Genomic DNA, 27440 nt, shown 5'->3' on the forward strand with positions numbered 1-27440 from the left:
GAATGGTTGTGAGGGATTTCGCCGGCGATGGGGACGGAAATCTTCGGAGATGGGGACGGATTTCGCCGTAGAGAGTGAGAGATGGAGATGGGACTGAGTGTTGTGATTTTGGGTTTGAGGTTATGAGTTGCGATTACTGTGGACGGTTCAGTTTTCGATTTATTAAGAAAAAATTCGTGTTTGGAATTTGAAAAAAAAAATACGCGTTAATACGAATGGCGCTATGTAAATAGCATTGCGAAAGTCAGTATCTCGTTGCGATTTTTTATTATCGCATTGCGATAGTAAGTATCGCATTGCGATAGTCAGTATCGCATTGCGATTTTCCCAATTCGCGTTGCGATTTACTTATTCGCATTGCGAATTGGGAAAATCGCAACGACACTGTATACCATCGCAACGCGATTTCCAACTATCGCAACGCGAAATGCAACGCGAATTTGCGATAATGGAGATCGCGTTGCAAATTAGCGATCGCATTTCGATTTTGTTGGTCATTTTGGCAAATCCAAAAAAAAGTTGGTTAAAATCGTATATTATATGGGATTTTTGGTCACTGAGGTTATTTTCTCATTTTAAAATTATAATTGATCACATGACTTTTAGATTGGAAACTTATATAATCCTAATTAATCACCAAACTTTTGACGTTATGATTTAAGAGTATATTTATTTTATATTACTTTAGACTACTGATAAGCAGCTCGTAAATTTTCCCATTATTTGCCGGAGTAATTTTTACAGTAAATGACGTATATATATCCACATAAATGGAGTCCATATAAACTTTACATCTACAAGGCAAGTGGCCATTAAATTCTGGCATTGAAAGAAAATTTCGAGGCAGGCTAAGCCTAACTTCATTATTTTTTATTATCAATACGGACCCAATTATTTAATATAAAACAATTCTTTTGGCAAAGATAACCGGAAGGATGGACCCCGATACCACGAAAACGATGTCAATCCTGCGGTGCGGAGTCCGCGATATTTTCGACCACTCGAACGATAGCGTCGAGTTCGTCACGGCAGCTAACTATACCTTTTTCCAGAGGATGCCTCGATGGAGCAGGCGTCGACTGACCTACAAATTCCGTTCCAGTGCACGTGTGGTCAGTGTTGGACGATTAAGGCCTATCATCGCTAGGGCATTGCATAGATGGGCAGTTGTATCCGGTTTCACGTTCCGTGAAGCGAGGTTTCTTAATCGATAGGATATCGTGTTGGGGTTTCACCGTCGTGAACACGGGGACGGCTACCCGTTCGACGGTCCTGGAAACGTTCTGGCTCATGCTTTTGCACCACGATACGACAAGCTCCATTTCGATGCGGACGAGAACTGGAGTAGTAATAATGTTACGAGATTTAACCAAATCGAATGGGAATCTATATCTGATCATGAACTAGGACATATAATAGGACTGGGCATAGTCGGGACCCAGATGCGATTATGTACCCATATTATATGTCTAGTTCTATTAAAAGGGATCTCGGTTAGGAATGGTAAAAAAACCCGAACTCGACGGGGAAAATCGAAAACCGAATTAAACGGGGACGGGAGAAACCGTTTATGCTAAACGGGGACGGGGACGGGTTTGGTAATCCCAGCCCCGGTTACCCGATTACCCGCCCCGATATCCGACCCGATACCCGACCCGATAAATATTAAAAATATATATATATATATATATATATATATATATATATAATATTAATAAATTAAATTTAAATTAAATTAAATTAAAAATATATATATATATATATATAATATTTATATATTTAATTTAAATATATATACCCGGCCCAATATCCGTTTAAATAACCGTTTATGCTAAACGGGAATACTCGTTTCCCCACGGTTTTCCCCGATTACCCGATGGGGATCCCCGTTTAAATCCTCGCGGTTTTTAAACGGGGACGGGTACAAGTTTTTTAAACGGGGACGGGGACAGAGGGATCAATACTCGGCCCGTTACCATCCCTAATCTCGACCAAGATGATATTGAAGGCATACGAGCTTTGTACTCTGACTAGTAACAAAGTGAATTAAGCTCAAATAATACAAAAGGTAAAGTATGCATTTAGTACATAAATTATCGATTTTGATATGTTTAAGTACGAAAACTTTTAAATTGTTTTTAAAATTTAACGTTAAATTCTGAATAGTGATAGTAAAATGAAATAAGAACTAAATTTTATATATGGTTTTGAAAAAATTAAAAGTTTAAGTACTACAACGGATTAAAATTGATAGTTTAAATACTAAACATATAATTTACCCTAATATAAAATTTGTTTGTTTAAAATTTTAATGTTAATTCAATTAACATTAATTATCGATATAATATAAAGAGAACGTGAGATTGAACTTATTTAAATAATTAATATTAATTAATTTATGAGGAGAGAGAATCTGAATAATATAAAAATTGTACTTTAAAATTGTATGTTTAAAAAAATTAATATAAAATATTTATATTTATAAGATTATATTAGTAATTTTGTTATATTTAAATAGTAGTTTTATTTATCCATTCTCTAATTTTTCACTCCACAGTTGCTTGGTGGATTACTTTTGGGTAATCCTTATTACTTACTATTCGGGTAAAAACAATCGACGGGTCCAAACACAACTCAAGGAACTTCTTTAGTTTTCCTTCTCGCTCAATATTTTAACAATTTCAGAGCTGATCTATAGCTTTAGCAGTTATCAAATTCCCAATCTTTCTTTCTATCAGGTTCTTTAATTTTCAACAATTCTGCTCTTCAAATGTATTATCCTATCTTCAGCTCTGTTTTTTTTTTAATTTGTGATATGAGATTGATTAAGATCCATATGTTGTAGACTGAAGATCTCGATGACATGAAACTATTTTCGAATTTCTGATTCTGGGTTGTTTTGATCTGAATGTCTATGTAAAATAAATCGGGTTCTTTCTGGAAAAAATGATCTTTCTATTGTTATAATTTATATGGGATTGATTTAGACTGAAGATCTTGATGGATTGAACTTTTGTTTTCTGTATTTTTTTTTATTATGGGTTGTTTTTATTTGAATTCTGTTATTCTGTAAAAATAAGTTCTTTTATTGATCTTTATATTGTTATGATTTTTGGTTGAAATAATCACAAATGTTATGGTATTAAATTGCGATTGCATATACGGAATTTTTAGAATTACTTTGAAAGACTTGGATAGGGTAGATATTATTTATTAGTGTATATTTGATATGATTTTGGATATTAAACTTTGAAGATATTAAGGAGCTGAGAATTGGAGTTCAAAAGATGCCAGCACAGAAAATCGAGACAGGTCATGAGGACGCTCTCCATGATGTTGCCATGGATCACTATGGAAGACGGTTGGCGACTGCTTCATCTGATACTACTATTAAGATCATTGGTATAACCGGCTCTACTTCCCAGCAGCTTGCTGTTTTACCTGGCCATAAAGGACCTGTTTGGAGGGTTGCTTGGGCGCACCCCAAGTTCGGATCAGTCCTTGCTTCATGTTCTTACGACGGCCAGGTGATAATCTGGAAGGAAAATAATCAAAACGAGTGGCTGCAGGCCCATGTTTTCAATGATCACAAATCATCTGTGAACTCCATTGCATGGGCACCCCATGAGCTTGGCCTCTGCTTGGCGTGCGGATCTTCTGATGGGAATATATCGGTTTTTACCGCCAGGGATGATGGTGATTGGGACATCAACAGGATAGAGGAAGCTCACCCTGTCGGGGTAACCTCGGTTTCATGGGCACCAACAACCGCGCCAGGTTCTTTCATCGGATCCGGTCTACTGGATCCTGTTCAGAAGCTGGCCTCCGGTGGATGTGACAATACGGTCAAATTATGGAAGCTGTATAATGGGACTTGGAAAATGGACTGTCCCCATTCCCTCCAGATGCATACCGACTGGGTGAGGGATGTTGCTTGGGCACCCAACTTGGGGCTCCCAAAATCCACCATTGCAAGCGCTTCACAGGATGGGAAAGTTGTTATATGGACTTGTGGTAAAGAAGGGGAATGGAAGGGTAAGATTTTGAAGGATTTCAAGACCCCAGTTTGGAGTCTCTCGTGGTCACTGACCGGAAACTTACTGTCCGTCGCTGATGCCAATAACAGTGTCACATTGTGGAAAGAAGCTGTTGATGGTGGTGAATGGCAAGAAGTGAGTACTCTTGAGCCATGAAGTTTAAATTTTATTTTATTCCTGCTTTATCTATCTACAGTCGTTTTAACATCTGGGTCTTGTCCATTCGAGTTCTTCAGCATTTTTGTCTGAATACTCGATCGGATGGTTAGATTTTTGCTTGGCATATTCTGAGATCAAAGAGAGAAAAGTTGATTAATCATTTATCATCTCCCTTCAATAAAGTTCAATTCATTGACGTATCTTTTTAACAATATTACATTTGGTTTTAAAGCTTCAATATCATGACTTGCTATACAAGTATGCTTCTGTTTTCTCTTATATGTGAACTTGATAGTTTTAGCTTTTTCGACTATCTTGTCATGGCACAATGAAATTCCTGTACTTATTGATTAAAAATTATTTTTTGGTGAAAAATAATAATTTAACTTTCTAATTCAAAACGGAATAAAAGATTAAATATCTATATAAATATTTATTTATTCACACTAACTCGACACAAGTAAGTTTATTAACAGGAAATATAGAGTTCAAAATTTATAAGAGGTGCAAATTGGAAACAGAAGTTTGATTCATGGGGGCAACCCAAAAACATGTTAGCCTGTCAATGAGAACAATAGATAACCCCATAAAAAAGCTTAATGTTCTTTTTTTTTACAAAATATAATGCAAAACCCTATTTACACGATAATGGCTCATATGATCTTACAAATGTGCAACATTTCCTAACCCTTCATCCTTCATTACTGGTATGACCCAATTAGCATCAATCCATGAACGTATAAGAAACATGCCTTTGGCCCTTGCTGCGAGAAAAGCATGAAGGTTAGGTCATCTTTGAAATCCCAGAAAAGAGCAACCTAAATGGTTGTGGAGATGTAAAGATTTGTGATTTCGTGTTTACCATTTTCCGGACTTACTGTGAAGCGGATAAAAATTTATGGAACAGTTGAACTCTAGCTTGATTATTATATGATCTGCATTGTGTTGAATTTCTTCTCCGACGAAAGAAGAAATCTTCGGTGTCCAACACATAGGAAGTCTGTCAACATCAAAAGACCCAAAGTAAATGTCACGTACACAAGCAATTTCTTAGTGATACACCAACCTACAAGGTATGTCAACTTCAGCCCAATAGGCCTAACAGTTTTGTCCACAAAAGGCATCTCATAAGCTGAAGACAACGTAAACTGTATATACAATCGACCTTTAACGCACAACGAATGTGGGATTAACAGCTCTTATCTAACACCATTAAACTGTCCACTTGGTCCATAACAGCAAAGAAAGAATAAACCAGATACAAATAATGGCAAGATACCTTGTATGAGTCGCAAGCTATCTTGTTCTCCAAACCATTAACCAGCTCAACACCTTCCATGGCCACGCAAGTAGCAGCAAATTCATCTAGACTTGAATACTTCCTCTTGTTTCTGCATATATCAGTAAAGGAAAATCATATTAAGCAGCAGATATTTAACTTTTTGTTCAATATCTTTCTTGTTACAATCATAAATAATAATACATGAAAGGCTGGCAGATCCTACCACCAGAAAAATGAATTGCAGAACTACAAAATAATTGATCTTTAATGTTATGAAATGCAATAATGTTAATGTTATCAGATGTTACCTCTTTAGTGTAATTCCATGTGGCTCCTTTTTCCCAAGGTTGACAGACAGAAAATCATTGTGCAACGAAACTGAAAAATTAGGTTCCATTGAAACAGCAAAGGCTTCAGGCTTTTCAATGACATTATCCATCATCTGAATAGACAATCTAGATGGCAAAGATGACTGCAAAAAGGAACTAATGTAAAAAAAAATTTTACATGTCAACCTATATATATCATATATGCAGATAGAAATAGTATGGCATTCATGTGCCTTATGTTCCCTCCTTTCTTTTTTAAGAAAGGGCTCGTAAAGCAAAACTTACATATGTCAACCGATATATATTATCCTCGTGAAGAAGGACGTGTGCATTCTCATAATACACTGAATCCATTGTCTTCCTATGTTTCCGGGATTTTTCATACTTAAACAATTGAAGAAGCTTATCATCCATCTCATCTGTTGCAACAGCTTGAAGCTGTAACAAAAACTATAATTCAGAACAGTTGCTGGAAAAACGAGGTGGATTATAGCGAAGGACCGTCATAGAAAGCAAACCTGCTTAACCAATCTATATATTAACTTGTCCAGTGTAAATAACTCATATGAATGGTTTCCTATTATAGCTCGACATTCATCCTCAAACTTCACATTGTCGGCAGATGCATCAAGCAGACTGTACAGCGCACTCATAAATCTGTGCAGCACAAAGATATATTTTTCACATAAGAATGCGAATGCATCAGACATTCACATTGTTCGGCACTGAAATTTTTATGCAATTCACCTGGCATATAAATCTGAAGAACTAGCATCTTTTGAATTTTTCCACTTTTCAGCAGCTGCTGAATTTGTTTTCGCTGACAGTATTCTTTCATAGAGAATCTAAACAAAAATTAAAAGGTTGAAGAATACTTATTAAATGTAGAGAGAGAAATAGAGAAAGAAAAAAACTAAAAATCTTTAGAAATCCTACGTACTCGATGAAGTCTGAAAAGAACATAGAAATCCTCATTTGCATAAAAAACACAAGAACTGTATCCATCTTCAGGTGAAACTGCAGGTACCTGCTTTGCAAGAGGCTTAACTGTAAAAAGAAAACGTTCTGAAAATGACAAGGACATACCATCTGCTCCCACAAGTGAATCAATAGCCCCTTCGGCTTCATCTTCACTTTCGGCCTTACCATCAACATCATCATGATCTACCTCTTCTTCTTCATGGTCTTCAGGAGAGCATTCACCGCCTGCAGACTCACTGCCTGACGCATCATCACCAGCCTCCAAGGCATTTTCACTATCCTCATCATCAGCATCTGCGTCATTTTCTACTCCAGCATCCTCAGGATGCAACCCTTTGCCATTTCCAGACCAGTACTGTCCATTTTCTATAGCATGCTTGGCCTTTGGCACATTCGTTAGACCATCATCGCCATAGGCAGCAAAATAATCGCCAAAATCACCACCATTAGGTGATAATTCACCTTCTTCTTTTTCAATTTTGGAAGGACCAGCTGATTCTTCATGATATATACTAGCAGAAGAGCCATCTGTAGGCACTCCATTTACTAATAAAGCATGTTTTGTTACACAACCACCCTGAAGAACCAAGAAAATTTACATAAGCTTATATGCCTGAAAATCAAAGGAAACAACTCCTTGCTTTTTAACCTCGACAAGGAGATGAGGAGATTTAATCAAGGAAAGGAAGGTCACAGATACCATATATTGCTATATTTTACCAGAACCAATTAGTAACACCAGCTTAGCCCATGCTAACTGCCAAGTAGCCGATATGTATAAAACCCTACCTCTGATGTATGTAGAAGATCAGCATTAACTTCAGATTCATGACCCTCACCAGCAGCAACGCTACTCAATCTAGATGTTGCTGCACAACATTGAAATTTAAACTAATCTCAGTATTGCAACATGATTTGGAAAGGAAGGTATAATAAAAAAAAGTAATAATAAAAAACTAGATCAGTAAACAAAAAATCATAAAAAGATTGTGATGTAAAACTTTTCTGGCAAACACACCTGAAGCCCCTTCAGTGTTGTTTCTGCTTTGATTATTTTCTGCTTCAATTGCAAGGGCTTCAGTTCCAGTTGCAAGTATGTTAGCTCCAGGCCTTTTATCAGCTATACACTTGATCTCTTTCTCTAGCGTTGAATCACCCCTATAAAGACGACCTGAGTGTTCTTCTTTGACCAAAGTTTCCCCATTTGTCAAACCATTTCTGCAATAGTTAGTTAGTTCCAGTGATCTGTTCTCATCTCCGTCATTAGCACCCTTTTGTTGCTCAAAATTAACAGTAGCATCAGTTCCAGGACTTCCATCACTTTCAGCAATGTTTGATGCATTACAGTTTACAGTAGGATTCTGAGCTTTACCAGCATCTTCAGTACCCTCTTTGCTGTTAGGTCGAGGAGGAACACTCAACATTGGCTCCAAAAAAGTGGTCCAAAGCCTCATGACTTTCTCTAACTGTTCTTTGGTTGAGCACATCTCCTCACATGAATACTCCATAAGTTTATACAGGTCTTCATGAATGCCAATATCTAAATAATCATATTCAAGGTGTGGAGCCAAGGCTTGTCTGTGACCAGCAATGCTCGCCACAAGAACATCATCCTCGTTCTGGTCCTTCTCTTTCAACTCCTTGATTTCAGCCACTAAAGCTGGCCATTACAAAGAAATGTCAATGAGACAAAGTATTAAGGATGTGGAAGAGCATAAACGAACACCATATGTTAGAATATATTGTAAAGAATCATCCTCAATCTTTTAACCACATTTTGCAACAGAGGAAAATGCAGCATATTTGGTATGAAAATTCCACTTACATTTCGCGCTCAAGTTCTTTGAATCCTGCTGCTTGAAATAGAAGCTGCGGTGATCAAGTGATTTGTAATGGTTTTTCAAAAAAATTTCAGCCCAAACCTTGTTAAAATCAAAACGGCACTTTGTCCACTCTTCTTGCTTCTGCTTCAGACGAGTTAAAATGACAGGTAATACAAGAGCAGGATTTTTACGTAATATTTCCATTACATCAAGACCATGGTCACCATATAAACGCTCAATGCACCTTAAATGTATAACTGCAGTAAGTAGTCCAGAAGAGGCCAAAAGTAAAAAAGATGGGGAAAATGTTCACATTGCGGTGAGCTACACAAAAATTGATAACCTGATAATAAATACAAACCAGTAAAATGGTCTTCTATGGGAGCTGGAGAATCCATATTGATTTTATTTTCATTGATCCTGTTCAGCAAGTCCTCAGCACGCTTGGCAGTTGAGCTCACAGATTCTAACAACATATCCAGCTCAAATCTAAGATCATAAAACAAAAAGTCTGTTACGTCTAGAATGAGTTAATATCTAGAACTTCCAAAGCCCAAAATGAGCCAGAATAATGAATCAGCACAAATCGACTTTTGTTCTCCGTAAAACTCATTCTCCACTTCACATGCAGTACATAAAATTGTAGCAGAAATAATAAAAAACTCAAATTATGAAAGAGATGGAATATAGACATTGCATATATTGTACCAGGACAAATAGAGGACCAGCAAATTTTACCTATCATCCTCGCATCGGAACAAACTCTCCTCATACTGATTTCTGCGCATGTGCTTAAAAGAATAATCCTCACTTCCAGATGTTACAGATACCCAATGATCATTCAGCACTTGAGCACCAAGCTCTGATCTTTGACTAGCTGAAGGTATCGGATACTGAGAGACAAACCAAAATCAGTTCCAAATCATGCACAATTTGCAAGTTAACAAAAGTAACCAAATGTTTATACATCATCAGGTAGAAGTCGATAGCTCGGAGTACAACGTTGGCAGGTAGAAAGATCAAGCTCCTGTATGGATTTTGCCATATACTTCTCCCGGTATCTCTCCTTTTCCCTAGTTCCCTCCATTTCACGTTTCGGCTCCTTATCTTTTTCCTCGCCGTTAAGTGATTCTTCAATCAAGAGGTAAACACCATTGCAGTTTACAGAATTTTTATATAAAATAATATAATTTCCAATTTGGTCAAATAAGAATGAATTGCGTACATATCAGGAAATAACAAACATAGATTACAAACAACCAACAAAAATAAGAAAATGTATAACAAAATGACAGAAAAGGAGGTCATTTGTTACATACTTTTACCAATAACACCAGCAAGAAGCCCCTCTGCAGGAGGAGAAATTTAGATTAGAAACAGCCATAGGGGTAAAGAATCAATAGGAAAAAAAAAACTTAAAATGATATCCCAGAAGTTCCCACTTACCAGTATTCTCACAACACTCCAAGAACTGATTGAACTCATTCATAAGATCCGGATGCTTCCCAAGTGTATCAGTCACCTGAAATAGGCAGAAGTGATGTATCTAATTAAACTACCAGAAAGGTAGAAGGTTAAACATGTGCCTCTTGATAATACAACAAAGTAGATTGAACAATCTGATAAGTCAGAGATAACTGCTCAAGATGGTGTAAAACATACTAAATTTTGCAAATCATTTCTTTTGATTATTCCATTGCTGTAAATGTTAAGGCACTTTAAGAATGCCTGGTAGTCATCTGAGCTGCATAGCCTCTCCTTAACTTTCTCACAGAACATGAACCCTTTGTTGCACATGCCTGAGATTTGAATAGAAAACCATAAGTATTAAAAGGTTGATATTTGAAAAAAAAAAAAAATGTACATTGCCCCCAATGTCAATATACAAGGAAACATATCTGAAAGCTTCAAAAGACAAGCTGAAAAGGCTCGTCACCAATAATTTAGGATAACAAATTCGGATTACCAAAAGTTTATCTTAAAATAAACACTATAAGAAAACTATATATTTGTGATCCGCTAGGGGTGGGGGAGTGATGCCTTGCATATTGTGAACTAATAAACGCAATCAAAGGTTGAGCAACTCACTTTTAAAAGTATCTCTGTCATCATAAGAAGCAAATCCTTCAATCTTCCTCCCATATCTCTTTTATCAGGAAACGATGCATATTAAAATCCCTATTGTTGTCATGCTTGGGATCATCTAGATCACGAATTCTCCTATCCCTGATTTCCTTTTCGACACGCCTTCTCTGCTCCTTTTGCATTCTCACCATAGTTCTTTCGTCATCCAGTTCAGGATGACCAACACTATCGGCATGGGAGGTAATAATCCTATCCCTTCGACGCTGCTAAAAAAGTTTGATCATTATTTCATATAATAATCAGATTTAAGAATAGAAATTTATAAGAAAACACTTGTTAACAGACAAGAGAGAACAGTTACCTTGTCCATCTGTATTTGCCGCAAGGTAACTGTAGCAGAGCATCTCTCATTATAACGCTGAGTAGAATTTTGACCATATGAAACTTGTTGCATCAAAGGTGCTGCTGAAGAATTTGGTAAAAATCTTGTGAAATCCTCAAGCAGATCTGGATGGTCTTCAAAAAGAGAAGCAACCTGAAATCATTGAAACAAATAAGTGATGTTTCCCGAGGAGAAAACAACATTGAGAGATTAAGATTCAGTAAGTATCAAAGAGCCAATGAACGTGCATAACAACCAAAACAAGACATATTACCTCACTATAGACCTCATTTATGTCCTTGTGCTCCTTCCGGTACATATTCAAGATATTGAGGAATGATTTATATACATGCTCATCATTTTGAAAACGTTTCTGTAGTAAAATGGATAAATTAGACAACAAAACAATGACGTTAGTAAAGCAAAAGATCACACAACTATTTCACCTTTATTTTATTTACAAAACTGATTGCTTCATCAAATTCAACAGTCTTTTTTGGTGGAGCCTCATCCTCATCAAGGGTTATTTCATATCCCTTTGGCAGGAAGGTATTAAATCCATAAACTAAGTTGTTATGTCCTTTGAATAATGCTTTAACTCTGGCAATGACACCAATTGTGTCGGTTCTGCAAAAGACAGAAGATGGATAGAACATTTAGTAGTTTAAAGCAACAATTCGTTGTCCATTCCATTTACGGAACATAGCATTTGAAAAACAGAATACCTTTGAGCCTTGAAATCCTTCATGACTTCAAGGAACAAGTCATACTTCTCTTTTTGATCCCGAAACATCCCCTTGACTTCCTTTAGATATGTTAAAGCATCGTATGTAGTCAGTTTCTGTGATACACCTACTTCTCCTACACTTGCCGCTTCCATTCCTCCACCTTCACCCCCCACTACCTCCTCCACCCCCACCCCCACCAGCAGTCGGCATTTGGTTTTGCCCATAGCTTCATTGATAGAAACAATAAAAATAATTAAGAACCACAGCCATTTAACCAACGCCAAATAAACCTAATATACTTTCAACAGATGACTACTTTTGAAAAGAACCTAAAATTCCATTCAATTAGAAGTAAATTTACTAGATATTGCAAAACCAAGTGGTAAATCCTACTTAAAGTAATGACCCCAGAGTCACAAAAAAACCCACATGATTTAACCAAAAAAAAAAGTTACAAGTCAAAATCATAAACAAATCACTCAATTCAAATTATAAACAAAACAAACCATCACGAAAGTTCAACAAAATTCCATGCTAACCTTATCAAACACAACCATCAAAGCTGACAACAATAACAGACCAGTAATCAGAACAAAAACAACCAATATTACCAAAAAGAATAGGGCAAACTTTCATATAAGAACAAAACCATCCATACAAATCCTCAAAAGAAGAAAAGCAAAGAACTTACGATTCGGGCCTCGAAGAGCCAAATGGACGTTTGAAATGCGAACCAGAATGTAAATCATCTTTTGCTCGCTTCATCCTGTAAACCAAAAAGAACAAAAAAGAAGAAGAAGTGAATTCGTATTCTATAACAGGATTAAATCTTTGAACGTATTCTATAACAGGATTAAATCTTTGAAGAAATTAAAAGATACCCATCTTAACAATTGGGTTAAAGGAACTTACTTCTTATGTAACAGATCTTAATGAGATAGAAAAGGCAGAAACACAATCCAGTAGCCTTTTTTCTCTTTTTATGATCCTTTGTGGTTCTTAATCTTCGGTTGTGTGAGAGAAAGAAGAATCGGAGAAGCAGAATACATGCGAACGAAAACAGAGAGAACAAACTTTGGTACGTGGGATAGAGTCAAAAATCTGAATTATAAAATACTATTAAAATTGGATTTCAAAAACTGACGAGGATGATGGAGAGATTGCATGTTTGAGTTTATTTACAAATTTGCATTGCGGTGCGACAGTTTTAATACACGGTAAAAAAAATATTATCGATTTTATTATTATTATTGTTTAAATAATAAAATCAGTAAAAAAATAATCGAAAATATTATTAGGCGTTAAAAAATGATCGAAAATATTAAAAAAATTATGTTTTAGGTAAAAATAATAATATTATCGATAATTTTTTACCAGTTTTATTATTTAAACAATAACAAAACATGTAACGCCTTATTTTAGTCTTATATTAAGGTGTCTTCTCTCGTGATATTTATATATAAACGAGAGTTTCGAATTTGGATATTATAATATGAAAATTAATTTATGTTTAGAATAATTAATTTTAAAATAAAAGTATGTTTGATTAATATAATATAAAATTAACTTTAAAATAAACTACATAAATGACCATATAATTATGTGGCTAAATGATTATCATTTTTAAAATTGTGACAAATATATCATAACTATTTAAATAGGTTCAAAATGGTCACGCCGTTAATGTTTAACGGAAAGTTAAAAATTTGATATAAATAGAGTGGGTCCTTGTATAGTTATGTATTTTTGGCGTTGGCTCCTTGCTTTGTTTTCTTCCATTTTAGTCCTTACTTGTATATGATTTGTTTCCTTGGATTTTCATTTAATCCAATTTGATTCTGATTTTTTTTAATTTGTCTACTGCCTTAATTTGAGCATTAACTTTAAATTCTTTTATTCTAGTCATGTATTAAATTTGCAGATTAAATCTTATAGATTTTATAATTAATCAATTTAATCACCAAGATTAACTTTAATTCTTAATTTTTAATTCGGTCCTAATTTCAATTTAATATAACAAAATGTTGTTTAACCGGGTACCCACATACCCGGTACCCAGTTTATTATATATATATATATATATTATTTTATATTAAATTTTAATTTATAATTCTGAAATTACTTCACTCTAACATTCTAAATTCTTAATTTCTTAAATTATTTCACATTAACATTCTAAATTATTTATAAAAATATTTATTTTAACTTTGAAACATTTGAAATTTAATTATAATTATAATTATAATTTTTAATATATTTTTTCAATCATGTTATTTGATTTCTTAAACTTTATGTGTGAATTATATATTATAGGCCTTTAAATTTTAGAATTTTAGAATTTTTCTATATATATATTTTTAAAATAATATAATTCTAGAAAATAAAAAATTATAAAGTGGGTACCTACGACCCGAAAATATGGGTATCCAGATGTAATGAGACACTGGCCGAAACTTTGATACCCGAACATTTCGTTCGGATACTGTAACATCCTCCATACCGGGTTAGTGATCAAATTGTGAAATTTTAAAATTTAGTGACCAAAGTAGATAAATTGAATAGTTGAAAGATTTAATGGGAATGTTTCATGTAGGATGGATAAGCAAAGAAGGGAAATTAAAGGGGTAAATGAGTCTTTTGACAAGGAAACAATTAAATATTAGTTGATGGGATTTTATAAACCGTGTGGAAGCTAGTGAGAAAGACCAAAAGTTTTCAGATTTCTCTTCTTCTTCTTCCCCGTGAGACCAAGCTAAAGGTGAGTTTTCTTGTTAATCAAATTCTTGATGAATTTAAGGTTGCTTATTGATCATTAGATGATAACTAAGCTTAAGGAAAGCTTAGGTTATCTTAAAACCATAAGATGATGGGGTTAAGAAGGATTAAATAAAGGAGGTAGAAAAGTAAAATCTTGGATTAGAGTTCATAATAAGAATTAGAAGTGGGATTTGACTTGTCATCAAGCTAATTAAAGGATATGAAGTGTTAGAATTCGATTTAGAACATGTTGGAAATTGAATGAAATTCTTAAATTTTATATGGAGAATTGGATTTCTAAGTTTTAAAGGTATCGAATGGATAATAATTAGTTTAAGTAAGTGTATGCAAGTTAGGGATATAAAAGGAGGTGAAATATAAAGTGTAGAGAAGATTATAAAGAGATTTTCGTGCTTAAAATGACATTTTTAGGCTATGTGCACCGATGCATCAAGGATAAATCCCAGAAATTATTCGAGGTGTATCGATGCACATGAAGCGCATCGATGCACTCTTTTAAAATAAAAACATCGAATGCCATCAATGCATCGATGCATAAGGAGTGCATCGATTCACCTCCTTAAATATAAACATCGAATAGGATTTATGCATCGATGCATGGTGTGGTGCATCGATGCATACCTTCATTAAAAGATCAAAATGGCTTTTCTTTTAGCCCAAGAAATGATAGTTTAGAATACATTAATTAGTATACTGATTAGCATCAATGAATTACTCTGTAGATACCGAGCCTAAACAAGTTCCAGAACAATTGCCTCGTAAGATCGATCGAGGAAAAAACAAGGAAATATAGGTGAGTGCATACGCATAGCATGAATATGGTATTCTATTCAGTTCTAGACTTGTGATAAGTCTAGATTCAATATTTTGATACATGATCGCATTTCATATTATGATACATGACATGAATTCATATTATATGCATTAAGTGACATGAATATGCATGAAATATTATATAAGCTATGTGATAAAGTGATGGAACATGATATGTTCATGTGATAAAGGTATGGAAATTATATGTTTATACAATATAAATTATGGGAATGGTGAAAGCCCATGTTATGTAGATGAGAACTATAGGTATAGTTGGCATGCCAGGAGTATAGGGTTTACGCGGTCCTTTGAGATAGACACACACTTGATCCTTGGCATATGTATATGATTCTTATGGAATTTTTCTACGTGGTCCTTAGGGACAATCTTATATGGCACTACGGTGCAATTATATGCGACACTTCGGTGCAATTCTACGTGGCACTTCGGTGCATTTATACGAGCTGTGGTGACAGCATAATGCACAACCTCACAGTACTCACATACCTTAGGTTCTCAGTATGGTATCACGGGCTAATAATCTTATTAATATGAATTCATGAATGTTAATATATTATGCTTACAGGTAAAGAACAGGGTGAAATAAACTGCATAGTTAAGCATTTGATTTCGTCTAATTCCATTTAATTATGGCATTTCCATTACATTTCTTTTTTAGCATTATTATTATATTACCTCACTAAGTCGATGACTTAGCGTGTGAGTGTTTCACACTTAGGATTCGAGAAAGTGGACGATCAATGTTAAGCAGCTGGACGATATTACTCCTGTAACTATCATATCAGAGGCAACTTGAGTAGTAGGTCATTTTGCTATGTAAATGAATGTTGGCATGTAATCAAAGTGTCAAGTGGTGTATGCTCTGATTATTTTGATAAATTTGTATTAACATATGTATATTATTGTATTTTAATAATATAAGTTCAAATGTTTTATCGGTTTTTTAGTACTATTTTGTTTAGTCAATGTGACATCCTGAACTCATATCCGGGTCAGTTAACGGGTTGAGGGTGTTACATTTAATGGTATCATAGGTGAAGGACAGGCATCTCAGGGAGTGCCTGTACAAGATCAAGACACTTTCTTCAGGATGTTGGACGTTATTCTGACGCGTCTTCAACCTCCTGCCCCACCAACTCAATGAATGAATGTAGCAAAAGAGTTTAGAGGTTTAGGAGCTCCCGAATTTAAGGGAGAAGCCGAGGAAGGTCTGATTGCGACGGATCTTTGGCTAAATGATTTGAAAATCATGTTGGATGGTCTCCACTGCTCTGAAGTGGAGAAGCTAGATGGAGTTGTCTCTTTACTGAGGGGTCAGGCGAGGATATAGTGGACGAACGTCACCATGAGGATGTCAAGTAACCAATTGACTTGGTATTTTTTCTTAGATGAATTTAAAAATAAGTATATTGGAGATCAATTTATTCGGCATATGAAGCAGGAGTTTATGAACTTGAAACAGATGAACCGCTCTGTATATGAGTATGAATGTGAGTTCAAAAAGCTGAGTAGGTTTGCATTTGAGCTTGTGCCTACTGAAAAAGAGGCTTGTGAATGGTTTGTGGAGGGCTTACGCCCTAGATTGAAAGAGATGATGATAGTATTGAATTTGTCCTCGTTCCAAGAGGTGATCAATCATGCCAAAGCTCTTGAAAGAGCTCAGAATGAGAGATTTTGGTACTCAAAAGTTCATACATCAAAGAGGACGGGTGCTTCTTCTAGCTCAACACCACTAAAAAGAGGAATAGACTCAGGATTTCGATCACAAGCTAGATCAGAATCAGTTGCATCATCTGCTAGGGGAGCAAGTCAGGCAAGACCTAGACAGACACAGTCAGTGGGATCTGGTGTTGGGAGATCTACTCCGAGTCAAGCGAGACAGTGTCAGCACTGTGGAAAAAATCATTCTGGGGCTTGTCGGATGACTGCTGGGACTTGTTTTCGATGAGGAGATGCCAAACATTTTATCCAGGATTGTCCATTGATGGTTGGTGAGCCTGCACCATCTGAAAGAGTTGGTTCTGCCTCAAAAAGAGGACGAGGAAGAGACAGAGGAAGGAACCAGTATGAATCCTCTGCTCAACCTGAAGTTCGGTCAACCACACGGGTGTACAATCTAAAGACAAGTGATGACCGTGATGACCATGATATTATAGTAGGTACTTTTTAGCTGTACGATAAATTAGTATTAGTACTGATTGATCCAGGCTCTAATTATTCTTACATTACGAGTAAGTTAGTAAAGGAATTGAGGATTCCCTTAGAAGCTACGAGTAATGAGATTATAGTAATTAATCCTTTAGGCCATAGTGCTCGGGTGAACAAAGTTTGTAAGGGGTATCCCATAAAGATTCAAGGAATTGAAATCCCTGCTAATCTGATGGAATTACCCTTTGACGAGTTTGAAGTGATTCTGGGAATGGATTGGTTATTCCGTTACTATGGAGATGTTAATTGCAGATCGAAAAATGTAACCCTGAAAAGTCCAGAGGAACAGAAATATGTATGAGTAGTGAAAGGTTTAATCCTTTAGTAATATCAGTAATGTCTGCTAAGAAGCTATTGTTACAAGGATGTCAGGGTTTTCTTGCAAATGTGATAGATACAAGAGCTACAGAATAATGATTGAATGAGATTTTAATAGTTCGGGAATTCCCTGATGTTTTCCCTATTGAGTTGCCAGGATTACCTCTAGATAGAGAGGTAGAATTTCAAATTGAAGTAATGACGGGAATAGCTCTGATTGCAATGGCACCTTATCGGATGGCTCCGAAAGAATTGGAAGAGTTAAAGAATCAATTGCAAGAGTTGTTAGAAAAGGGATTTATTCGACCAAGTGTGTCGCCTTGGGGAGCTCCGGTGTTATTTGTTAAGAAGAATGATGGATCAATGCGTCTCTGTATTGATTATCGACGGCTTAATAAGGTGACCATCAAGAATAAGTATCATCTTTCTCGCATTGATGACTTGTTTGATCAGCTAAAAGGAACTTTGGTAATTTCGAATATCGATCTACGTTCGGGTCATCATCAATTGAAGATTCAGGAGAAAGATATTCCGAAGACGGCTTTCAGAACTAGATATGATCATTATGAATTCATTGCAATGTCATTCGGAGTAACGAATACACCTGCTGCTTTCATGGATCTCATGAACAGGATTTTTCAGCCCTATTTGGACCAGTTTGTTGTTGTCTTTATTGATGACATACTGGTGTATTCGAAATCCATTGAAAAGCACAGCACACATCTAAGGCTAGTTTTGCAAATTCTCAAGGATAAGAAGCTTTATGTGAAATTGTCCAAATGTGAATTTTGGCTAAATGAAGTAATTTTCTTGGGGCATGTGATCTCGGCAGATGGGATTAGAGTGGACCCTCAAAAGGTTAAAGCTATAATGGACTGGGAAGTTCCCAAGAATGTATCCGAAGTTCAGAGTTTCCTGGGACTTGCCGGTTATTATCGAAGATTTATTAAGAATTTTTCGATGATAGTGATGCCTTTAATGAAGCTGATGAGAAAGAATGTACCGTTTATTTGGACTTCTGAATGTCAAGAAAGTTTTAAAGCTTTAAAGAGGATTCTGACAGAAACTCCTATATTGGTTCAACCGGAATCTGGCAAGAATTTTGTCGTATACAGTGATGCGTCCCATAACGGGTTGGGGTGTGTATTAATGCAAGAAGGGAATGTGGTAGTGTATGCATCGAGGCAGTTGAAACCACATGAAAAGAATTACCCCACCCATGATTTAGAAATGGCTGCAGTGGTGTTCGCCCTCAAGATTTGGCATCATTATCTGTATGGAGAACGATGTTATTTGTATACAGATCATAAGAGCTTGAAATGCCTGATGACTCAAAAAGAGCTTAATTTGAGATAAAGGAGATGGGTGGAGTTTTAGAGAGATTATGATATAATAATTGACTATCATCCCGGAAAGGCTAACGTGGTAGCAGATGCTTTGAGTAGAAAGACGTTTGCAGCTATACGAGCTATGGATGCAATGTTATCTTTGACTGGAGACGGTAGTCTATGTGCAGTGTTAAAACTTAAACCAGCATGGTTGGAACGAATAAGAGAATGTCAAAGTAAATATGAAACATGTTTGAAAAGAATTGATCAAGTAAAGAGCAAAGCGATTAAAGACTTTGAGGTTAAGTCGGATGGAAATTTGTATTATAAAGGAAGAATTGTGATACCAGATTATGAAGAGTTGAAGAAAGATTTATTGACAGAGGCTCATTGCAGTCCATTGACAATGGACTCGGGTGGAACTAAGATGTATATGGATTTAAAAGATCGGTATTGGTGGCCAGGGATGAAACGAAGCATCACCGAATTTGTGTCTAGGTGTTTGACATGTCAACAGGTCAAAGAAGAACATCAAGTTCCGTCTGGATTGTTGCAACTACTTTCCATTCCACAATGGAAGTGGGAAAATATAACGATGGATTTTGTTTTGGGGTTACCCCTGACTCCAAACAAAAGAGATTCAATTTGGGTAATTGTTGACCGATTGACCAAGTCAGCACATTTTCTTCCTGTCAGAACAAATTTCTTTATGGAAAAGTATTTGGAACTGTATATTAGAGAAATTATTAGATTGCATAGAGTGCCTGTTTCTATAGTCTCTGATCGAGACCCTCGATTCACTTCGAGATTTTGGAAATCTTTGCATAGAGCGTTGGGAACTCGTTTAAACTTTAGTACGGCTTTTCATCTTTAGTACTTTCACAATCATCTTCTTCATCTCCTATACGTACTTTGATATACATGAGTTCGCAGCTTATGTTGGGGAGTGCTCGTGGTGAAGTCATATAATTTTTATTAATTATGGAATTATTGTGATGTTAGGGAGATATAATTGACATAATATAGTTAAAAATAATATTATATAATTAATGTTTCATATTATTAAGTTAATTGAGAATATGACAACTCTTAAATCATTAAAATAATTTATTTATAATTGATTTAAGATTTTAATATTTTTAAACTAAATTTATTATTTTTCATATTTATTTTTTAATGATTATATATATGAAATCATTAAAAAATATTTTAATATTCAAATTATAATATATATTATAATTAATGATAAAAAATATATATTATATATTATAATTAATATTCAAATTATAGTCATAAGATTGTGACATGTGTCACAATTTGATTGGAGAAATAAATTTATTAAATTAAAATGAAATTAGGACCTAATTTAAAATTAAGAATTAAAGTTAATCTTGGTGATCAAATTGATTAATTCTAAAATATAGGGGATTTAATCTACAAATTTAATACATGACTAGAATAAAATATTTTAAAGTTAATGCTCAAATTAAAGCATTAGAAAAATTAAAAACAAAATCATAATCAAATTAGATTAAATGAAAATCCAAAAAAACAAATCATATGCAAGTAGTGACCAAAATGGAAGAAAACAAAGCAGTGTGTCAGCGCCGCGAATACGTAACTTTACAAGGACCTGCGCCCTAATCATACCAACTTTTTTAAATGCCATGTAAATATCTTTGTTAAATGTTAACGTCGTGTGACCATTTTGAACTCATTTAAATAGTTCAGTGGTATATTTGTCACAATTTTGAAAATGATGGTCATTTCGCGACCTGACCCATAGTTAAATGGTCATTATGTAGTTTACCCATAATTTTAAAATATTTTTGAGATGTAACGTTAACTTACACATTAACTATATATTACATTATTTTTTGTTTATTTGATAAAATTTTAAGATGGCATGATTAAATTTATTGAACGACCTAACTTGTATAGGTTGAAGTGAGTGTTATTCACGTATTATGTAAATCTTTTAATTGAGATATGATAAAATAATATTTTAATAATATATACTTATATCATCGTTGCTTTTAAATATTAGTTTTATGACATAATGTTTCAAACACTAGTTTGACGATTAAACAGAGAATTGATCTATAAAATACAATTCAAACGGCTTTAAGATCATATTTTATCATATCTTAATCATTAAGTTAACGTTCAACTAGGGTGACCGTCAAAATTTTAAAAGAAAACGACAAATTTAAAACATATAAATAATCAAATGATTATTTTATAATTTTTAATAATTGAATGACTCAACAAATCAACACTCTATAATCGGATTGTGTATAATTTACTTTCAATTTTGTCATAATATATTTTTGGGTAAACTACACGTTTGAGCCAAGTTCTTTCAAGGTCCGTGGCCGCAACTACTTTAGTGAGAGCACATATTCTTCATCGGTTTTACTTGCTTACTTTTGTCTTTGTTGTTATAGGTTCCTTTCCTTGTTATTTTTGCTGCTACCAGCTAACTAAAGTCAGTGATACTTCCATTTTCTCGTTTGATAGGAACAAAAAGAAGGAATTTGCTTCAAACTTGGTATTTTTCTCCCTCAATTTTTCTTCTTTAGAACGAGATTGTTCCGTGATAAATACTACGGATTCGGATAGTTCTATTCTTCACGATTCGAATGGTTCTGATACGTTAACACACTTTCAGGGTGAAAACGGCGTTTCAGGACAGATATAAGCTGTGTACACTGGATTTTGGCTTGACTGTTCAGGTGAACCTCTCGACTACCCAACGCTGCTTTCTATGTTTCGAGATTTTACTCGGACATTGCCGTTGATATAGTTCCGACGTATGAACAAGGAAATAAAGCCGATGACTTGCCGGAGAACATGCTGTGCTGCGTAGGGTTGAATCAAATCAACCAGAGCAATTATGGTCAACTGCAGTTATAGGCAAGAATTCTTCTTTTTACAAAGGCGAATGCTTAGATTTTCATTTGTTTTTTTAACCTCGAGTGAGGAATTAATCTTTGCAAGTTGTATCGTGCCTTTTCTACGATCAGTTTGTCATTTTATTCTTCTGTATAGATATATTCAGATCGCCAAGGTGAACATATATGCTTCTTGAACAACATTATTAGTAATTTAATATATTATTTTTTTCAAGTTGCTCGTTAGTTTTTCGAAGCGGTATAAAGTAGTTCGTTTCAATTGGTTAAGAAATCGAGTTAAGCTCGAGTTGAGTCTATTCAATTTGAGTGTTAATTGAATATAAATAACTCGCGATTTGTCTCGTCAAACGGTCATCAAAGTATATCGAAGTATTGAAACACCAAACCTTTAGATGTTTTTTTGTTGATTTAGAACATCGTTTAGTATTTAAGAGCATAGTGATCAAACCAGGAGTGAAAAAAAAATTGATTGCTAAAATTTGTAATTTACCCAATAAAATAATGTTAAGTAGAAAAATAAGGATCCGTTTGGCTTTAAAAAATATTTTTTGTTTTTGTTTTTATAAAACAGTTTTTATTTTCAGTTTTCTAAAAATTAAAAAACATGTTTAGTTAATATAAACGAAAACTTGAATCCATAAATAAAAATAATGAAAATATATTTAATATCTAATTTTTTAAAATAAAATTAGACAAATAGTTATTAAATAACTAAATTAAACTGTAATTGTTAAAAAATATTACATAAATTTAACATATGAGTTATGTAAATATAAAACAATAAAGTTGATAATAAATTTCATAATACAATAATCATTTTAATTTACAATAAAAATATAATGTTAATGGTCTCGACATCCATTAAATTTTAAAAAAAAATATTGTTGTAAGAAGGACCACACAAAAGTGTTATTAAAAGAAAAATTCGTTTAGTGGTAATTAAGGTCCTCAAACTTTTTGAGGTAAAACTAGTGCAGTTACTACACGCTTTTTACATTTAACGTGACCCTTAAATTGAGAAGAAAAAACTAATTTAACTCTTTCACCGATTAAAGTTGACCATCACGATGTTTACATGACAATTTATGAAATTTACATGACAATCTCTAATATTTCGATGTGATAGTTGACGATATTATTATGATAGTACACGATGGACGATTATGTGATAGATGAGTTTAATTGTTTTTTTGGCTTTGAGGATATAATTGATTTTTTTTTTTAATTTGAGTACTTATTTTGTTTTGGATAAATCGATTTCATAATTATCCAAAGAAAACAGTCAAAGCTGTACATCCTACAGTAACAAACAGAGCTCAAAACCAAACTACCTTTAATCCCCTCTCAGTACAAATCTGCGCATTCACCCCAGTAAGTTTATCCAACCTGCACCTATACAATCTCAGCCGAACAACATCTCTAATACAGGTAATCACCTCATCAACCGATCGAGACTTACCTCTGGATTGTTTTTTTTTTTTTGAATTACAAGGAAAACTAACGAAAAAGGCTTAACAGTTCACTTCTGCCTGAGCAACCTCCAAAAGTAAGCCCGTTACCTCCACCGGTGGCTCAAGCAGCTCTCGCATCATCCAGGTTCCCACCCAGAGCAAGGCATGCTAATCTATCTGCAACTCGATTACATTCCCTAGGAGCAAATTGGAAATGCAACTCGATTACACTCCCTTGGAGCAAACTTACCTCTGAATTGTTAAAGATCAATTTAAGATATTCAATACTATAAATATAAAAATATAAATAATTATGTAAATTAATAAATAATCAATTAAAAAATATAAAAATATAAACAATTAAAAAAATATTTAATTTTAAAATATAAACAATTATTATGATATTCGATACAATAAATATAAAAATGCTAAAAAATTAAAGTATTAAAAAATATCAATTTAAGGACCACATTAAGTATAAAAAAATTCAGGAGTCATTTTGATTTTTTTTAAAGTTTGAGAATTTTAGATACCATTAATTTAAAAAAATAGTAGAAGGATTCAAACTCATGTAAGTTAAGTTAAAAATATATATCTATATTCTCCTATTTTCTATTTTCCTAAAATAATTTTAATGAAAACACTGAAAATATTTTTATTATATTTTCATATTTTTACTTGTTTTTGTTTTCATTTTCTAGAAAACATTTTCTAATTTCACAAACAAACATGTTTTCTTCAACGTTTTTTATTTTTTAAGAAAATGAAAATAAAAATAGTCTATATTTTCTAGAAGTAAATGTAGTCTAATTTTCTAGCACCCCAAAAATTTATTTGGCTTCTGCCCCACGGTGCCATCGTTTCCGGCCAAAGCTCTATACTTATCTTTCCTAGTAAAATTTGTACATTCATATGATAAGCTTGCAGCAATCATTCTTTGTATGTAATTCGCAACTTCATGGCTTGATCTCCCACCGCTGCATGTTAAATCATATGGCAACTTGTTTAGGAACGTTACTTCATAAGCCGGGCTAGGGTTCATGAAGAAGTAAAATGGGTCCATCCCTTTCCACCCCATAGCCGTCGTTCCGTGGAACATGCTCATCTTATTCGACATCGCTACCGGAACAAGTTCGTCGGTTAACTCCGCGAACAAAGCCGAAAACCTCAGTAAAAATGGTTCCCTACATGTTGTTCCTTCGGGGCAGATGACTAGGTCGCCTTCTTGTAAAAGCTTTTTCATCATGGAAGCATCCGCGGCGCGATCGCGACTAAGACGGGCGGTCTTGATAGGGGAGATGATTTCGGATAATCGCGACACAGAGTATGTAACGGCGGCTACCGGACGGCCTAAAGCCGTGGAGAGGAAGATAGGGTCAAGTAGGGACCTATGAGAGCATATAAAAAGGACTCCGTTTTGACCTATTGATTTTTTAGCCGGAGCGGGTGGGTTGCCCTTTATGTAAACTCGTACACCGAGTGCCCAAAAGGCATAATACACTAATGGCATCGGGAGGAGGGAGCCGGCAGCGATGCGGAGGCAGGCGAGGAGGAAACCGACAGGGATCCAAAGGATGATGAGAAGTGCCATGAATGGCGTTGGTTTTTGAACAAGCCGGCCATCATGGAAAACTATTGGTTTCGGTAGTTTATCGAGGTTCACCGGTTTAACTTCAGGCTCTGCTGGAACCACATAAGCTTCCTGCAAACCAAAATAGAAAGCCTTTTAAAACTTAAACGTAACATTAAATTACGGTCACAACGTAACATAGCATTTACAAATACGACACAAGATTAACATAACGTTATAAGCGTCTCATGTGTCACCTTGATAATTATTAGACATATACGAATTCGAATTTTGTTATCTATAATTTACTATTCTGTAAAGAGTGTACTTGAAAAGAGTTGCACCTTGCACAATCTCATGAAAGGATAATCAGTCTTTCGATCACCAAGAGCAATATTGGGCATAGGCTCATCTTTAAAGGCATTCACAAGTGCATCGGCTTTGTTTTGTCCCACAAGAATCCCTGGATTCTTCACCCAACCAGTCGCTCTACCTTTAAACACATCGATTTCGGTTCCGATCACCGTATCGGCTCCCAAATAATCCTTCAGAAACGGCTCCACCATAATCCTAGGGTTCGCCGTGAGCACGCATCTCTTCCCACATGAAGAGAACACCCTCCAAGCCTCCGGATGCAAATCGCTGGAGTAAAACTTTGGCAAAACAGCTCGAGCCAAGGATTCGATATCGGAAACTTTCATCCCGACGAAGCTCGCGAAGATTAAAGCCCGAATGCCGGCCGATTCGGAGATGAAATAGTAAAGGATCCCGGCCATAGGGGAAACTAAAAGCAAGAAGAGAAGCCTGAATACGCCGCCAACTTCGAAGGCGACTAATGCAAAGTAAGGGAAAGAGCTTCGTCCTCTTAGCAGGGTTCCGTCCATGTCGGCCACCACCGTGTCTTTTTCACGTCGGATTGATGCACATCGGGCAATGCTTGGAAACAATAAATTACTCTTTTCCCCTGGTTTCGCCATTGTTAGGCTTTTAGAACAATTTTTTCTCTCTTTAAGCTTCGTTTAGAGTTTGCTTCAATGCATGCTTTGAGTTCTATATATAATAAAAGCCTTTGTGGGGGCACCGAGACTTCCAAAATATTTCTTTGGAGACAACGATTATATTTTGTAGTAAAGTTTTACGTCGCTTTTTTCCTTCTTGATTTCTTCATAAAGGTATGTTGGTCAAATAAAATATACTTCATTTTGTACATTAGTTGAATTATTTTTTCTGGCCAATTAAAATATACACGAATAGTAAATAAAAGAAAATATGAGTAAACATTTAATAAGGATTAAAAGTATCATATATTTTATATATTTTCATTAAGTTAGTTCAATCATTTAACCATACATGCGTAAATACACGGTTACATTCGTTGGTGCTCGAACTTGAGATTTTTAAAATTACCAACCATCCCTTTACAGTGAGATAGTTTAATTCGTGCTCGTGAATATTAAAATTTGCTTGCAGAAAACTACGTTAAATGGAAATTGGCCATTAAAGTAAGTAAAAGAAAGGCATTTGGCCTTTTTTCGAATAAAATGGCCTTCGATGGAATTAATGGCAGTCGGCCATTAATGAAAGAACAATGACGCAAAACCAATTGCAAGATTGAATCACGGCCACAAACATCGAAAAGAAAAGGCATGCACTTCCGGATCATGAAATAACTTTTAACAGCGGTGACTACTTTGTAAACGTTTTTGTTTTTTCGATGACCAAAATGAAATTTTATGAAAATGGAGTGACATGCTACGGTATGTGCCCTTATTTATATAAAGAGATTCCACGAGAAACTTAAAATGTGAGTAATGAATTTAGGAAGCTACGTACAGTTTGATAAAGTAAGCAATAAAAATGTCCTTAAAAGTAAATGGTAAGAATAGGTAAGAAAGGTTGTTAACTTTAACCTCACATAAATTAAATTAATCCTCTTTGATTTACCCGCCATTTTGTTTGTCACCTTTCTTCATTGTATTATTTATGTGTATTTTTCGTTTTCTATATTCCTTTCCTCGTTCCATTTTTAATTCAACCCTTCACTTTGCTAATAAATTTTATTTCTTTTTTAAAATAACAATTATACCCTAGAATTACCTCGGATGGTACAAGTTTGATAGTGCTACCTACCACGTCGGATGAACTTTCCATCACTTTCTGGGGAAAATAACAATGTGGTGTGAAAAAGAGAGGCTTTTGATGTACAAGTGTAGAAAGTGTAAAAATAAGAAT

General features: G+C 34.8%; 2 protein-coding genes and 2 pseudogenes across 3 annotated transcripts; 2 read left to right on the forward strand and 2 right to left on the reverse strand.

The window, feature by feature from the left end:
• Nucleotides 1-747: 747 nt before the first annotated feature.
• LOC120208466 lies at nt 748-2034 on the forward strand (annotated as a pseudogene).
• A 618-nt stretch (nt 2035-2652) lies between these two features.
• Nucleotides 2653-4408, forward strand: LOC120208383 (protein transport protein SEC13 homolog B-like). 2 transcript variants are annotated; one of them, XM_039207670.1, is made up of 2 exons: nt 2653-2738; nt 3256-4408. In XM_039207670.1, exon 2 carries the CDS (start codon nt 3288-3290, stop codon nt 4191-4193), a length of 906 nt encoding a protein of 301 aa, XP_039063601.1. In that variant the 5' UTR covers nt 2653-2738; nt 3256-3287; the 3' UTR covers nt 4194-4408. The 2 variants fall into 2 exon arrangements, with proteins under 2 accessions (XP_039063601.1, XP_039063602.1); XM_039207671.1 differs by lacking the exon at nt 2653-2738 and adding an exon at nt 2755-2772.
• A 257-nt stretch (nt 4409-4665) lies between these two features.
• LOC120208384 lies at nt 4666-12942 on the reverse strand (annotated as a pseudogene).
• An 11509-nt stretch (nt 12943-24451) lies between these two features.
• Nucleotides 24452-26215, reverse strand: LOC120208357 (glycerol-3-phosphate acyltransferase RAM2-like). Its single transcript, XM_039207649.1, has 2 exons — nt 25553-26215; nt 24452-25340 (listed from the first exon to the last, which is right to left on the reverse strand). The coding sequence occupies exons 1-2, from the start codon at nt 26183-26185 to the stop codon at nt 24453-24455; spliced, it is 1521 nt and encodes a 506-aa protein (XP_039063580.1). The 5' UTR covers nt 26186-26215; the 3' UTR covers nt 24452.
• Nucleotides 26216-27440: the final 1225 nt, after the last annotated feature.

The sequence above is a fragment of the Hibiscus syriacus genome, unplaced genomic scaffold, assembly GCF_006381635.1.
Source record: "Hibiscus syriacus cultivar Baekdansim isolate YM2019G1 unplaced genomic scaffold, ASM638163v2 tig00016563_pilon, whole genome shotgun sequence".
In the NCBI taxonomy this organism is placed as follows: domain Eukaryota; kingdom Viridiplantae; phylum Streptophyta; class Magnoliopsida; order Malvales; family Malvaceae; genus Hibiscus; species Hibiscus syriacus.